The 13806-nt window shown below is 39.8% G+C and overlaps 1 protein-coding gene across 1 annotated transcript; it reads right to left on the bottom strand.

Moving 5' to 3' along the window:
- Positions 1–2999: 2999 nt before the first annotated feature.
- gabrr3a (gamma-aminobutyric acid type A receptor subunit rho3a) lies at positions 3000–13570 on the bottom strand. Its single transcript, XM_071547153.1, has 9 exons — positions 13428–13570; positions 12336–12448; positions 8188–8255; positions 7879–8102; positions 7624–7706; positions 6429–6566; positions 4805–4957; positions 3451–3644; positions 3000–3305 (listed from the first exon to the last, which is right to left on the bottom strand). Exons 1-9 carry the CDS (start codon positions 13568–13570, stop codon positions 3000–3002), a joined length of 1422 nt encoding a protein of 473 aa, XP_071403254.1.
- Positions 13571–13806: the final 236 nt, after the last annotated feature.

The raw sequence follows: 13806 nt of genomic DNA, 5'->3' as shown, positions 1-13806 counted from the left end.
GTTAGAGCAGAAGTGTAGGCTAGACATTCATCCTGGTGCTGGAGGAAAGTAGGCTTGTAGCAGAAATGGAAAAATATACTATACTGGATTCAAGCTACAATTGCTTTATTGTAACATTTTGGCCAGCAAAATTATTATCAAGCAATCACACACATGATGGGAAATGTGGGCATATTTGAAAAACTCATCAATGAAATCAAAATTGCAGTCAATCAGATGCCATTTCAACACACTACAACTACCACAATGTTAAATACAATATCAGAATGCTCTCTATGAATAAGATGTGAAAAAGAGGAATAAACGCTGTAAGTTCTGTGTCTGGGCACCAGGGGGAGTCAGAGAGACAAAAATAATCACAACACAGGTTTTCATATCAAATTCTCCTTTTAAAGAAAGGGTTGGGAGACATACAGTAGTTTTAGCAGAATAGATCCAAAAAGTTCCACACTGTAGAAGCTTTTTTTTTTTTTCAAGATCACCGTCCTTGTGTGGCTTCTCCATTCTCTCAATCTCAGTGGATCTTAAGGCAGTAATATTGCGACCAGTCTGTTTGAAATGAGATGCAACCGGATTACGGTCTTTATCTGTTCTATGTTTGCTGATCCTCGTACGTAAAGCACAGGATGTTTTGGCCTCATCCTGTGCGATTTACCACAAATACACTGGATGAGCCGTACGTGTTCTACTACATTCCATCACACCACATATGTCATTACTTGTATAAATATAAATATATCGGGGATTTTGCAGACACTGAGAGTGGTGCCAAACACTGCAAATACCACTTTTGGCAGCGACACTTTGGGCTCAAGGTAGGTGGTGGTGGTGTTATTGGAGCAGTTGCACCTCCTAGTGGAAATGTTTTGGAGCATAATGCATTTTGGGGAGAGCCTTGTGTGCAGAATGCTGCTGGTTCACATCCCTTCATCAGCTGAGAAAATCAAGGCAGGGAAGATGAATGAGTTGTGCTCTCCCAGTTAAAAAAAAGAAAAATACAAGGCAGCCGATTACCAGTCGCCCACTCAGCAGTGCAGACAACACACACGGCTCTTGTCCTTGGAACAGCAAAACTAGACTGTGATTCCAGAGTTCAAGCCTATTTGGGAATGTTAAAGATTTAAGGCTGTCAGGAGTGCATCCATGTTTGTATCACTGTGACTGGCTAAACACCATTTGGCCCCTCTTGGATGGATTTGCATGAATGCTGTAATGCACCCTGTGCCTACACAAGAATCTGTTGAATTTGGGCTGTTAAAACAAATCCTTTATTTTCCACAAGTTTATTACTTTTAATAAGTTTGATTTATTATGATCACAAAGACTTGGCTTATGGCAGGGTGATTCTATTCCTCTAATTGAAGGAACTCCTGAACCCTAACCCTAAACCTTAACTCCTGATTTCACACACTTCAACCCAGCCTGTCTAACAGAGAAGGAGGGTTGTTGTCATTCAAAGAAATAATTTTAAATGTTCGCCAAACCTCAAGTGGTAATTTTACCTAATTTGAATATCTTGGTTTTATAAGTACTGGTAAGGCCCCCTTGCTGTGTTTGCTGTACAATAGACCACCCAAGCAGAACAATGAGTTCATTCAAGAATTTTCCAAACTATTCATTCATGTTGTCCAAGTATGACAGAATCTTGGCAATTTGCTATATTATATACTGATCTAGTTCTGTCCTCTGGGCTATTTTTGTGTTTCTGACCACAAAGCTGTTGTTGTCAGTGCTCTTTTACCTCATCCCACTCCTAACCAACGTGCACTTATCCACTCTCATGTTTTTAACTCAGCTGCCCTGCCATTAACCACTGCAAATTTGCTGTCCAACACTGAGGAGCTAGTCATTTTTACAATTTAGCAATCTGAAGAGAATCATTCATTCCAGCTGTGGCATGTCTTCACTTCATGTTCAGTTATTCATCAGTTTATTTATCACAGTTCTTCATAATGTTATTCATCAATCGCCTCTGATGAAAATAACATCCTAGTGGTTGCATATCATATACAGCATCACATCATGCGTCTGAATATAACTCATTTTGTGGCTTACTCTCCACTCTACTATCTCCTCTAATTACTATTTAATAAAACAGAAATGCCATTAAATAATGATTAATTGATGAGTTTATGTTAAGCCCTGCCTCCATCAGGTTCATGCTGCTTATCTGATTAATTTAAAATGTGGTCATTATAATCGTAGGCTTTGTACAAAGTTTAGAGCACGCTGGACAAAATGTTTAAAAAGCCTTATGAATGTGCACTTAATTTTGCACCACTTTGAATATCAAAATATAATTAATGCATACCTACGTGGTTCAAGAGAGAACAAGCAATACCAAACTGCAATGAATCAAAATGTTATTGTATGACTCACATTACAGTGTATGGTCCTTGACAATCCATAACTCCCATGTGTTCACATCCCCAGTTTAGTGTTTGAAAACCCTCAACAGCAGTTCCAGTCTATAAAAGGCTTCTGCTTGCATCTTGTGTGATAATGAGTGGCTTGACACACTCCTTTAACAGCATATGTTTATTTTCCAAGAGGTTTTTACAATAATTATACAATTAAATGTTTTGTGTCTAATCTATCCATAAAATAATATCCTAAAAATGTATATATATATATATATATATATATATATATATATATATATATTTTGGTTAAGACTCTGTTTTGTCCGTTATAAAACACGCACACAGCCAAGAACACACACAAACACACACAAAAAAATAGTATTTAGGTAGGATATCGCGGCAACATTTGAACCCGGATTTTCTCCAAGTTCCAGCTGTTCTCTTCTTGACTACAGAGGTCAAGAATGTTAAGGTCATATCCGATAGGACAGCAGAGTGTTGTGAGTTGACAGTTAACGTAGGTGTGTTACTGCAGTCTGTTTGGTGTTACACTGTATATACAGTCGACAACAGTCAAGAAAGAGTACTGTATCTTCCGCTGCATATCGCAAAACAGCAGGGAGTTGTGCGTATGTCCTATGCATACATGCTCCAGTAAATGATGTTGAACAGCAGGTAAGCCATGGGGAATATGACTCTGGAGTAGGAGTCAATCATGTAGCTGTTGCTCATGATGAAGCTGAGGTTTTGTTTTAACGGGTGCTTGCGACGTAGCCGGGTGCCCTCCGTGGGCGGGGAGTCAGCGGTCGAGTTCCGAGACTGGGTGGTCCTCTCCGTGTTGGGGGTGCTGGAGACCTCTGGAAAAGATGCCAGGTCGATTTCGTTGTCATGGAAACACCCGTCGAAGACCATCGCCTGGGTGGCGTTGAAGGAGGCGGGGACCTGTAACGACAGCGGGGAGCGAGGAGAAGAGGTTAGATTTTTAATCCACTGAGCTGCAGATGGGAGGCAATTATTTAGAATGACTTCAAGGGGTTTTTTTTGTAAGGAGACAATACAGGGTGAGAAACAGCTAAATGTGAATGACCTTTGCCCTCTTGAGCTTCTTCATCTCCTCCACGGTGGTGAAATAGTTGACAGCGGCGTACTCAATGACGGACAGGAAGACAAAGAGGAAGCTAGCCCACAGGTAGATGTCTACGGCTTTGACATAAGACACCTGTGGCATAGAGGCTGAGACACCAGTGATGATGGTGGACATTGTCAGAACCGTGGTGATGCCTGGATACAGAAACAACCAGGACAACACATCATGGATGTTACACATGTTGCTTCGCAAATAGTGTTCATTGATTGGACAAGGATAAGATATTGAGGCCCAATCTTGTCTTTACACCATCCTTAAAGGGAAGGTTCAGTAATTTTAGAGGCCTATCCTGTTTATCATTAACCATGTCCATTGTTATAACATTCAAATGAGTTTTTGTCTCTGAGAAATCAACACCAGCCTCCTGTTAGCATTTGTTAGCAAGTCAATAGGGTATGAAACCACTGCTTTCAAAATCCTATTCAAGTGCTTTGAGCAAGTTCTGTTATGTATTCTTACTATTACTACAGCTATGGAAGTATTGCTTCTTGCATAAGCTTGCAAGTGATTTTAAGAGGTTTGGTTTCATATCCCACAGACTTGTGCTAGCATTGCTAACAAATAGCCTAGTAATAGGACAATGTTTGCCAATTTAACAGCTCTAATGTAACAACGTTTAGCACATTCTAAGAGGGGGCTTGATTAGTGATTAATAGGGTAGGCTTATAAAATCACTGAACCTTCCCTTTAATAAACACCTAACAAAGCACCTAACATTACAAACACCTGACAACTTTTAAAACAGAATGTTTTATTTCATTGTTTTGAAAGTGAAAAGCACATAATGAATGAGACACTGATAAAGCAACTTTGATTGTAGATCGTCTTCTTTGTTTAGCCATCATGAGCCGCTACAGCATTTTTTTTTTATTTTTTTTTTCAGATTTTAATGGTTAGATGGTACAAAGCTTGTAGGACTGAGTAACCTTCCCTATGAGTTTTTCAAAGGGCCTTAGTAATAATTTGGGTAACTTTACATTAACAAATTAAATCATACCATGACATTGAGAAATGCAATTCTCATTGCACTGGACCTTTAAACAATTCAGCTTCCTCCCCTGGTAAATATAAATCAGTAGAGAAACTAGCCACAACACCAACACACCACTCATTGGTAGTGATTAGTAACTAGTAGGCATGGTCCAACCAGGAAAACACCAAACTGCATCGTAAAAAAATACCCCAAAATAAACATTATATCCAGTTTAATTTTAGACTAGACTTTAGGTTTCCAGATATTCTTTGAACTTCTCATCTCACTTGGGCCTTAGTAAATGTAACCTTAGCACCGTACCCAGAGAGACTCGGGCAGGCACGGCCCTCCTGTCTATCCAGAAGGACACCCAGGATAGCATCACCATCAGCATGGTGGGAAAATACGTCTGAAGCATGAAGAAGAAGATGTGCCTCCTGAGAATGAAGTTTATGTAGAGCCGATTGTACCAACCTGAAAGAGAGATAAAGAGGCGGGACAACACCATGAGCGGAAGAAAAGAGACTGTCACTCTGGGCAGCGCTGTGAAAACCGCTCAGTATCGTAAATCTTGTGAATCTAAGGAATACACGGTGGGCCTACTGGAAGAGCCTAGAACTCGAATGAGAAAGTATTAATTGCATGAGGCAGATATGTCTAGAGCTGAAGTTACATAACACCCTCGTAGATAGGATGCCTCCTCAGGAGATTATTCCACACTGACACACTGAGAAGGAAATCTCCTCGACCCTCTTTCTCTCTCGCTCTTCTCAGACTGAAAATATGAGCACTGCAGCAGGCAGGGTCATACACGTCTAAAAGACTTACATAATGAAGTAAAAAAGCTCACAATAGCAGTATTTATATTCAAACTGAAGATAAAAAGTCATGTGATTTTCTGTGATATGTTCTTGAAAAAAAAAGATCTTTAAAATGGAGCTTGAAAGTCTGAAATTCGTTGAATTTTATCTAGTAATGGATTCATGTTTTTTTCTCAGTATAATTAATTAACAAGGCCTCTAAAGGATGTTTTTTCAATATTTTACAACAGGCAAACAGTAAAATTTAAGAGATAAATTGCAAATCATAGATATGAATTTCAATACAAAGGGGTCCAGATTAATCCGTCACAAAAAAAAATATAGTAGAGATAGGCAGACAGACAAAATCTCGCTGCCCTATTTCACTAAGGCTTGGATCTGCATATTGCACTCTATATCTCACACAAACGCAACACAATCTTAGTGAATCAGAGCTTTAGTCCTCTGCAAAATATTAATAAAGGGAAAGTTTGGGATGTTTAGACTTATATATGACAATTGTTTCATTGCAGTAAGTCAATCCTTTCAATTATTTTTCAGACCAAAATTTCACAGCTACAGTGGTATTCACACATGATACTTTCTGTAACCATTCTCTCTGCCTCTGCACATCACTATCAGTCTGCACAGTGAATTGATGCAGATAAATTCTGTAAATTGACTTGATTGGGCTCCAGAAAGGGAGGTACATTTTTGCACAGCAGAAGAGAATACATGAATCTAAGACAATAAACTCATAATCATCATGCTGGATTATGAGGGGAAAGTATCTGAATTGGCTTTATTCCCCCAACCATATAGGAATGTATTATTTATTCTTATGTGGAAACTACTAGGTATTAGGTAGGTGTTTTGCTAGCTGAAAGATGACTAATACTGGAGTTGCACTGTTTGACATGCAGCTGTCATGGGTCAAAATGTTTGTTCTGGCTACCAGCAGGTCTGTGTAGGTGAGGGAAACATAATATATATAGGTATAAAAATGCCAAACTTTCCCTCTTAGAAAGGCGATATTGTTTTATTGTGATGATATCAGGAGCTCTCTGGTTGTTCCCGAATCTGGGGGGACAGCGCAGAGAGCCCCAACACTTCAACACATCGCTGACAGCAGGGAACCAACATACCAGTGCTGCTGTAGAAGGCAAGCCCATAGGAAGGGTGGAATTCTTCAATAAAAAACTGAGAGAGCACGATCTCGTCAGTCCTTAATGAATCGTTCCCATTCTTCCAGTAGAGCATGAGGTCGTTCTCATTGTATGCATCTTCAAGAGAGGAGAAGAGGGGGGTGGAGGGGTTGGAAGGGGGGCAGCAGTGACACCTTCACATGTTGCCTCTCTTAGAAGAATCATGGATGTTTTCCTCAGAGGAGAGCAGAGAGCGCACAGAAATGGGACTCCCAACTCTCCTCTAAGGTCAGGATCCATGCTTAATTATGTGTGTGTGTGTGTGTGTGTGTGTGTGTATGTGTGTGTGTGTGTGTGTTGCGTGTTGCGTGTGAGAGAGAGAGAAAGAGAGAGAGTAACCGTGTGTACATGCATATGAGATGATCCTATGAATGATGTGTTTATATACTATATCTGGCTACTACTATATCTCTAAGTACCTGTGATCCAGTCCAGACAGGCAAAACTACATAACATAGTCTGCACAGAAGGCAATCCAGACTCTAAAATCTGTTTGTGTCTGGTAAAATACAACCAACTTGAAGTTTACTGACTGTCATGAGCAGAACAGAATGAAAAAAATGATTAATCCCTAGTAAATCCTGCATTAGAAAGACAGACATGTATAATGGACAGAGATTGACCTGATTGAGGATTACCAGTTATTTACTCTATGTAAAAAGAGGATGGTGATGGTTAGTGGTTTTGTGTGTTCATCAAGTAAGGTAATGCATTGTGAATTGTACAGTGAGTGTTTCAGTGCTATCGGTATAGCAGAGATGCAATGCGTAAAGATATCCAATGGCATTTTTGACGGGTAGTTTGACTGCTGTGATTTTTAACTAAATATTAGTGTCAAAAGCTCAGTAACATGTTTGTTTATGTTTTTTCAGCAAGCACTCCACAAGCATGGGAATGATTTAAAATAGTACTTTTGCTCATCGGGGGATTGTGCTTGAACACACCTTCACACCTCTGATCAATTGGTCTATACTTTAGAGGTGAGGCGTAAGGTAAGAAATTCAGATTATAGATTTGTCACCCATGCACAATATACATTGTTTATACATGTTTAATTGGGTGTTAATTACAATGTAAACAAATCTACGTTACGCAAACTGCATTGGATATCTTATAATTGTTGGTTGATACTCACAGCTCTCTAGCTCCAGAGAGCAATTCTGTGTGTCCAGAGGGAAACTACTGAAGTCCATTGAACAAAGAGCAGTCACAGTGATCCTAAAACACAGCGTACAATTAAAGAAACCTCCACAGAAAATAAGCAACATCAGTAACTGTAACAGAAAATGTTAGGTGTGCACTAATGGGTCATTTTCAGAACATTTTAGCGGCATCAACTACCACTCTGCAGAAAACTCTTCATAAAAGAAACACCCTTTTTTTTTTTTACCTGACACTATAGAGGATATTGCCATCAGGATAAACCCTCAGCATGATGTTCTCCATGGTCGTGTCATGGATAAAGGAGCGCTTGGAGTGGACAAAGAAGACGTCGGGAACCCAAATCTTCTTCACCAGACGGGCGTCGAAAGTGCGACTCTTGTTGCTGCTGGAGGGGAAGGCCAGGCGATCGTCCTGCCAGTAATGTCTCAGGTACAAAGTCATGGTGAAATCCTACAAAAAACACGGGTGCTCAAGCCCAATGGAGAAAAGGAGACACTGTATATTGGTATATTAGAAGTAATCCAGAGGCACATACCATGTTTACTTCAGATATACTGTCAATACTCTCCACCTGGACGTCTATGCCGACGGGAATAGCTGACCCTACAAAAGGTCAAACATCGCAATGGATCAGGTTCAGGACAATCTCATCCTGCATGAATCATCTGCCTCCACATCTGCCAAAGATTACAATGTTTGTAAATCCCACTGTTGAGCTACAAGTGAAAGACAAGGCAAACATCAAGTCTTAGAGAAAACAGAGGCGGAAAGGATTTGTCAGCACATTGTGTTGGGTGAAAACAACGACCCTGACGTCATGCTGGCTTGCATGCATCAGCTTAGTGTTGTGTTGATATCGTCTTTTTATGTGACATCAACACACAACTGCAACATAATGGTGCACACACAGCCCCTTGGACAGTGGTGGAAGAAGTACTCTGATCCTTTACTTAAGTAAAAGTACCAATACAGCAATGTAAAAATACTCCATTACAAGTAAAAGTCCTGCATGAAAAATCCTACTTAAGTAAAAGTACATAAGTATTAGCAGCAAAATGTAGTTAAAGTATTAAAGTAAAAGTAGTGGTTTGGTCCCTCTGACTGATATTTTATTATATATGACATCATTAGATTATTAATACTGAAGCATCAGTGTGTAAGCAGCATGTTACTGTTGTATGTAAGCAGCATGTTACTGTTGGAGCTGCTGGAGGTGGAGCTAGTTTGAACTACTTTACAGTTAGCTAGTTTAGTCCAGTGGTTCCCAACCTAGGGGTCGGGCCCCTCCAAAGGGTCACCAGATAAATCTGAGGGGTCGTGAGATGATTAATGGGAGAGGAAAGAAGAAAAAACAAAGTTCTGATACACAAATCTGTTTTCAGTTTTTGGACTTTTTCTCTAATCTTTGATTTTTGCTGAAATATTGGATCATTTGAACATTTATTGAAATGAAACCATGTGAGGTTTAGAGGGAAAAATCACTATTTGGTGGAGCTGTTAACAACTCATAGACATCTGAAATGTGACCCCGACTACACACTGCTTTCTGTAGGACGTCAAAAGCCAAAAAGGTTGGAAACCACTGGTTTAATCTATAACAATGTCTTGTATTTTAAAAGCTTGTTATATAATCCATTGTGTCAAATCTCCATCTGAAAAGTAACTAAAGCTGTCAAATAAATGTAGTGGAGTAGAAAGTACAATATTTCCCTCTGAAATGTAGTGGAGTGGAAGTATAAAGTAGCATCAAATGGTAATACTCAAGTAAAGTACAAGTATCTCAAAATTGTACTTACGTAAGTACAGTACTTGAGTAAATGTACTTAGTTACTTTCCACCATTGCCCTTGGACACAGCACTAATCCTGTCCGTTACCTCCTTCCCATCCTCATCCTCATCCTCATCCTCATCCTCATCCTCATAAAATTGTACTTGCAACTTTTTAATTTCTGAACGAGATTCATCAAATGTATAAGGAATAAATGCTTGGCTTGGCTGCTATATTTAGAATATCAAAACTGAATATTTTGGAGAAATTAAATTATGCGAGCTCGGCTTTAATATATAGATAATGAACCAAGAAAAATTCTCATTGATTGCCTGTATTACTTCCATTAAAAAATAGTATGTTTTGAGCAGATAACTGATTGCACAATGAATAAAACCTGCAGCTAAAGTATCTTATGAGAGCATGTAAAATTAAATTAATTCACCAACATTGTGTGATTGCTCACATTAGGGTACAGCAAAGCACCATTAAATCCTATCTCATTATAATCATGGTAAACTAAGACTGCCACAGACAGTCACTACACAGTAGATCGAAAGCTGATTTTACAGTATTTGTGAGATGTGGCTCACTGTCAATAACACTGATTTACTGCAGTCCACTGAGCGTTTCTGTCAGAAAACGTTAATTGTGAAAATTCATTGTTTTCCAGAAATGTTCCTATAGAATAATAATATAGAGTAAATCAGTAGAGCTGTGAGAAAACATGGTGTAACATGACTTTTTGGTTCTCAGAACCTTCCTCAGACACTCCAGGTCCAGCAGTGTGTGGTTAAAGTTTCATCAGTGCTCAAGGATCAGTTGGTTAACTTGGTGAGAGGGAGATTTGTCCAAGAGAAAACTGATAAAAACCTTTAGCAGTTACTCATCCTAAAGTACAATATAAACCAGTGGTCCATGATGTAGAACTTATGCACTGAAACAAAAGTCAGTTGATAATAAGCAAGTATTTACCAGTGCACAGGTTCTGATGTAACTATCGCTTGTGCTATTTCGGTGAGCACCTACGTAGAGATTCATTCACTCATTGTCTTTACCCGCTTATTGTATTAAGAGTCACGAGGGGGTGGAGCCTATCCCAGCATGCAATGGGAGTAAGGCAGGGAAACACCGTGGACAGTCCATCACACTCACACTCACGCCTATGTGGACAATTTAGAGTCTCTGATTCACCTGACTTGCAGGTCTTGGGACTGTGGGAGAAAACCGAAGCACCCTGAGGAAACCCTCGCAAACACAGGCACAACATGCAAACCCCACACAGAAAGGGACAGATGTTTCTTGCTATGAGGCAGCGGTGCTAACCACATGAGGCACTGTGCCGCCTGTTGTAGATACAATAATGACACAAATAGAAAATGCTTACCTATGCCCTGAAATCACTTGGAAACTAGTACCAACAAATTAGTTAAACTTAGACTGCAAGCACATGTCCAGAGAGAAGGATGAAAAGGACAGGAGTAACAGTTTCATAACACAAATTTGTATAACAAAGTTCAAAAGTTCAAAGTTTTGCTCAAGAAATTGACACACTGCTCCAATGCTATATCAAAATTGGCACACTGTAAGTATATTTCATATATATTAGCCAGAATGATCCTTGTGCCATTTCCCCTAATGGCAGAATAAATGTGTCCTATTTGTCCCATCCTGTGAGTATTATTATCCAGTGGTAAGCACTTAAAACCGACAGTGTTTGCACACGACTCAGACAAGCATGTGGTACACTGTCATCTGTTTTTGAAACATCTAAGTCGATGAGAGAAATCATGATTCTACAACAGTCCTGTGGCAGCAGCAAAGTCGCTCAACTTTAAAAATGTCTTTTTGTTAATGAATCTTACAGAAATTCAGCTTGAGAAAACTGCCCACTGTGGGTATCTGCAGATGTATTATTGCTCTGAAAACCCAGCAATCATTCATTCATAACCTGAACCTACAAACTTGTCTCACTGGAGAAAAGGGGCTTTTAAGTCTGGCTGTTACAAGGCTCTGGATGTGAAAAAGAGTGTGAAAGAAATGATTGCTTTAAAGTAAGGGAATCCTAAAAGAGACTGAACGTAATGCCTCAGACAACTGAACTGAATGCCCTTTTTGAATGTATTGTTTTCTTCTACCTGGGTGATCTCATTCCATAAAGTCATGCTCCTCATTTACCAGGATTAACTTCACATCAGCTCAACCCAACCAGGACAACATAGATAAATTATATATATAATATATACCATCTGATATGGAAACTAACAACAAAACATTCTACCACTCATGAGTTTGCTGATGGGCACAAAACTTAAGTATTATAGCAGTTCCTTGAATATCCTGTAGCATTCAGGATTTATTTGTTTTTTTCTCCTCAAAATGAGATACACAGTCCAGATTATTGTATCAAAAAAATTCTGTATTACCGGCTGCAGTCGTTGTCTGTTTAACATTGGAGACAATCTGGGTCAGTAAGGGTTTTTTGGGTAGCGTAATGCCAAAGATGGCACTGTAACCTACATTAAGCTTACTGAGTTGCCAGGCAAGCACATGCTTCATAGTAATAATAATTTGAAGAAGAGGAATAGTGCAAAATCTATTAATAAAATGAAGCCTGACAAAGACTGCTAGCTCCTTCCATTTTATGCGATTGTTGTTTTGTTGTTTTTACTGTCCTTTTAATACAGGTGTAACGCACTCTGCTTTTATTTATTTATTTATTTATTTATTTTACATGTACATGAATAATCGTGAAACTTGAACACTGAGGATAGATAGATAGGTAGATAGATAGATAGATAGATAGATAGATAGATAGATAGATAGATAGATCATGAATACATACTAAAATAACACGAATGTGAACATTGTTTTGTATGGCATTCCAGCCAACTGGATTAGGATATTGGCCTTACCTCCAAAGCCCGGCCGCATTGCAAAATCATGGTCTTCAATACGAAGCAGCTGCTCAGATTTAATTAGCAGGGACTTGGTGCTGTCCAGCTTTTTCATCTTAAGGTCCACTCGTCTGGGAACCAAAGGAGACACAAATCAGCACATCAGCTGTTCTGTGGATGTACGAGAGCTTACAAAAAAGCTCTTTCTTTGGCTCTCTCTCTTTCTCTTTCTAGCACACACACACACACACAAACACACACACACACACTTGAAGCACGACTGACATCTGGTCTTTGGAGTTAGTGATGATTACTTGAAATTTAGCAGTCTGATTAAAACCAAAAGCAAGGGTATAAAGGAAATGAAAGTTCTTTTCCTGACATTCTGTCTGCACTGATTTTCATGAACAGACTCACAACTGGGTCAGAGATGCTGCAGGGCCTCGCTGCTATCATGGAGACCAACAATATTTGCTATGTTGCCATTTAAGTCAGAATATCTCATGAGTTGAGTTTTTCCACTGAGAGGCCTACCTGACCTCCACTGCCTTCCCAGAAATCCTCATATAATAATTGATGTCACGTCAAAGGTCAAAATGAGTCCTCTTATTGTTGTAGAGAACCTAGATTTCATTCAACAACAATCCACATGAAATTTTGGGCAACACAAATCCATCAAGCTTACAGCACTTGAGTAGTATCAATGTCTGCCCAAAACAAACCATTTTCCTAGTATGTTTAACTCATTTTTAATTGTAAATAAGACTGAGAATCATAACTACACACTCAACCCCCTGATCAATTGAAGCCATCTAAAATTACCTGAACATCAGCACTGCTGTGATCTCCTATATGCATCACCTGTCACCCCACATGATCCCATGACCTGCCTTTACCTTGATCCACCAAGACATTAATGGAAAGCATCAAGGCTAACCATGCAGCCATGGTTTAATGACATCCTAAAGCAGCAAACTATTAACTGCTATTAAACAGAACAAAGCCTCCAACAAAGCCAACAAAACAGTAGCTGCCAGCTGTCGAAAAGCAAATGTCAGCAGCAGAAGCAACCCAAGAAATGAGTCCGCTAGAAATCCCACTTTGGCTCACCCTCCATGTTTTTGCTTGGTGTTCTCTCCAGGATAAACATCCTTGTGTCTCCTCTTATTTGGGAAGTGGTTGCTGTTGAGCTGGGTGACGGGCCACAGCCAGGCCAAGCACATCAGTCTTAGGGCCAGGAGGGCCACATTCATGGTTGAGCTGGGGCTGGAGAGACAGGAGGAACCACCAAGGTCCTCCCACTGCGTCAGTTTCTCGCCCCGGGAATGCCGCAGCTGTCCCCGCCGTCTACCGGCACGTCCATATCCCAGCAGTACTCATTCTGCCTCGCCACGCACACGCCCAGTAACTCCTGTGTTATCCAACCCTCTCATCTCCTATAACATGGTGTACATCAGTCCAGATATCCAATGCTTAGCTCCGACGCACA

This window comes from Centroberyx affinis, unplaced genomic scaffold (genome assembly GCF_046629955.1).
Source record: "Centroberyx affinis isolate AG114_WGS23_722 - 3 ecotype Tasmania unplaced genomic scaffold, CSIRO-AGI_Caff_v1 ptg005694l_1, whole genome shotgun sequence".
NCBI lineage: Eukaryota > Metazoa > Chordata > Actinopteri > Beryciformes > Berycidae > Centroberyx > Centroberyx affinis.
The sequence above is the reverse complement of the archived record's forward strand: the minus strand, read 5'-3'. Positions and strand labels throughout refer to the sequence as shown.

Coding starts and splice junctions, on each gene's coding strand:
- gabrr3a (XM_071547153.1), bottom strand. CDS start 13,570: ATGAATGTGGCCCTCCTGGCCCTAAGACTGATGTGCTTGGCCTGGCTG. Junction 7,707..7,878: donor AATATCCTCTATAGTGTCAG/GTAAAAAAAAAA, acceptor GCTGTGTTTTAG/GATCACTGTGACTGCTCTTT. Junction 3,645..4,804: donor GCCTGCCCGAGTCTCTCTGG/GTACGGTGCTAA, acceptor TTCTGTATCCAG/GCATCACCACGGTTCTGACA.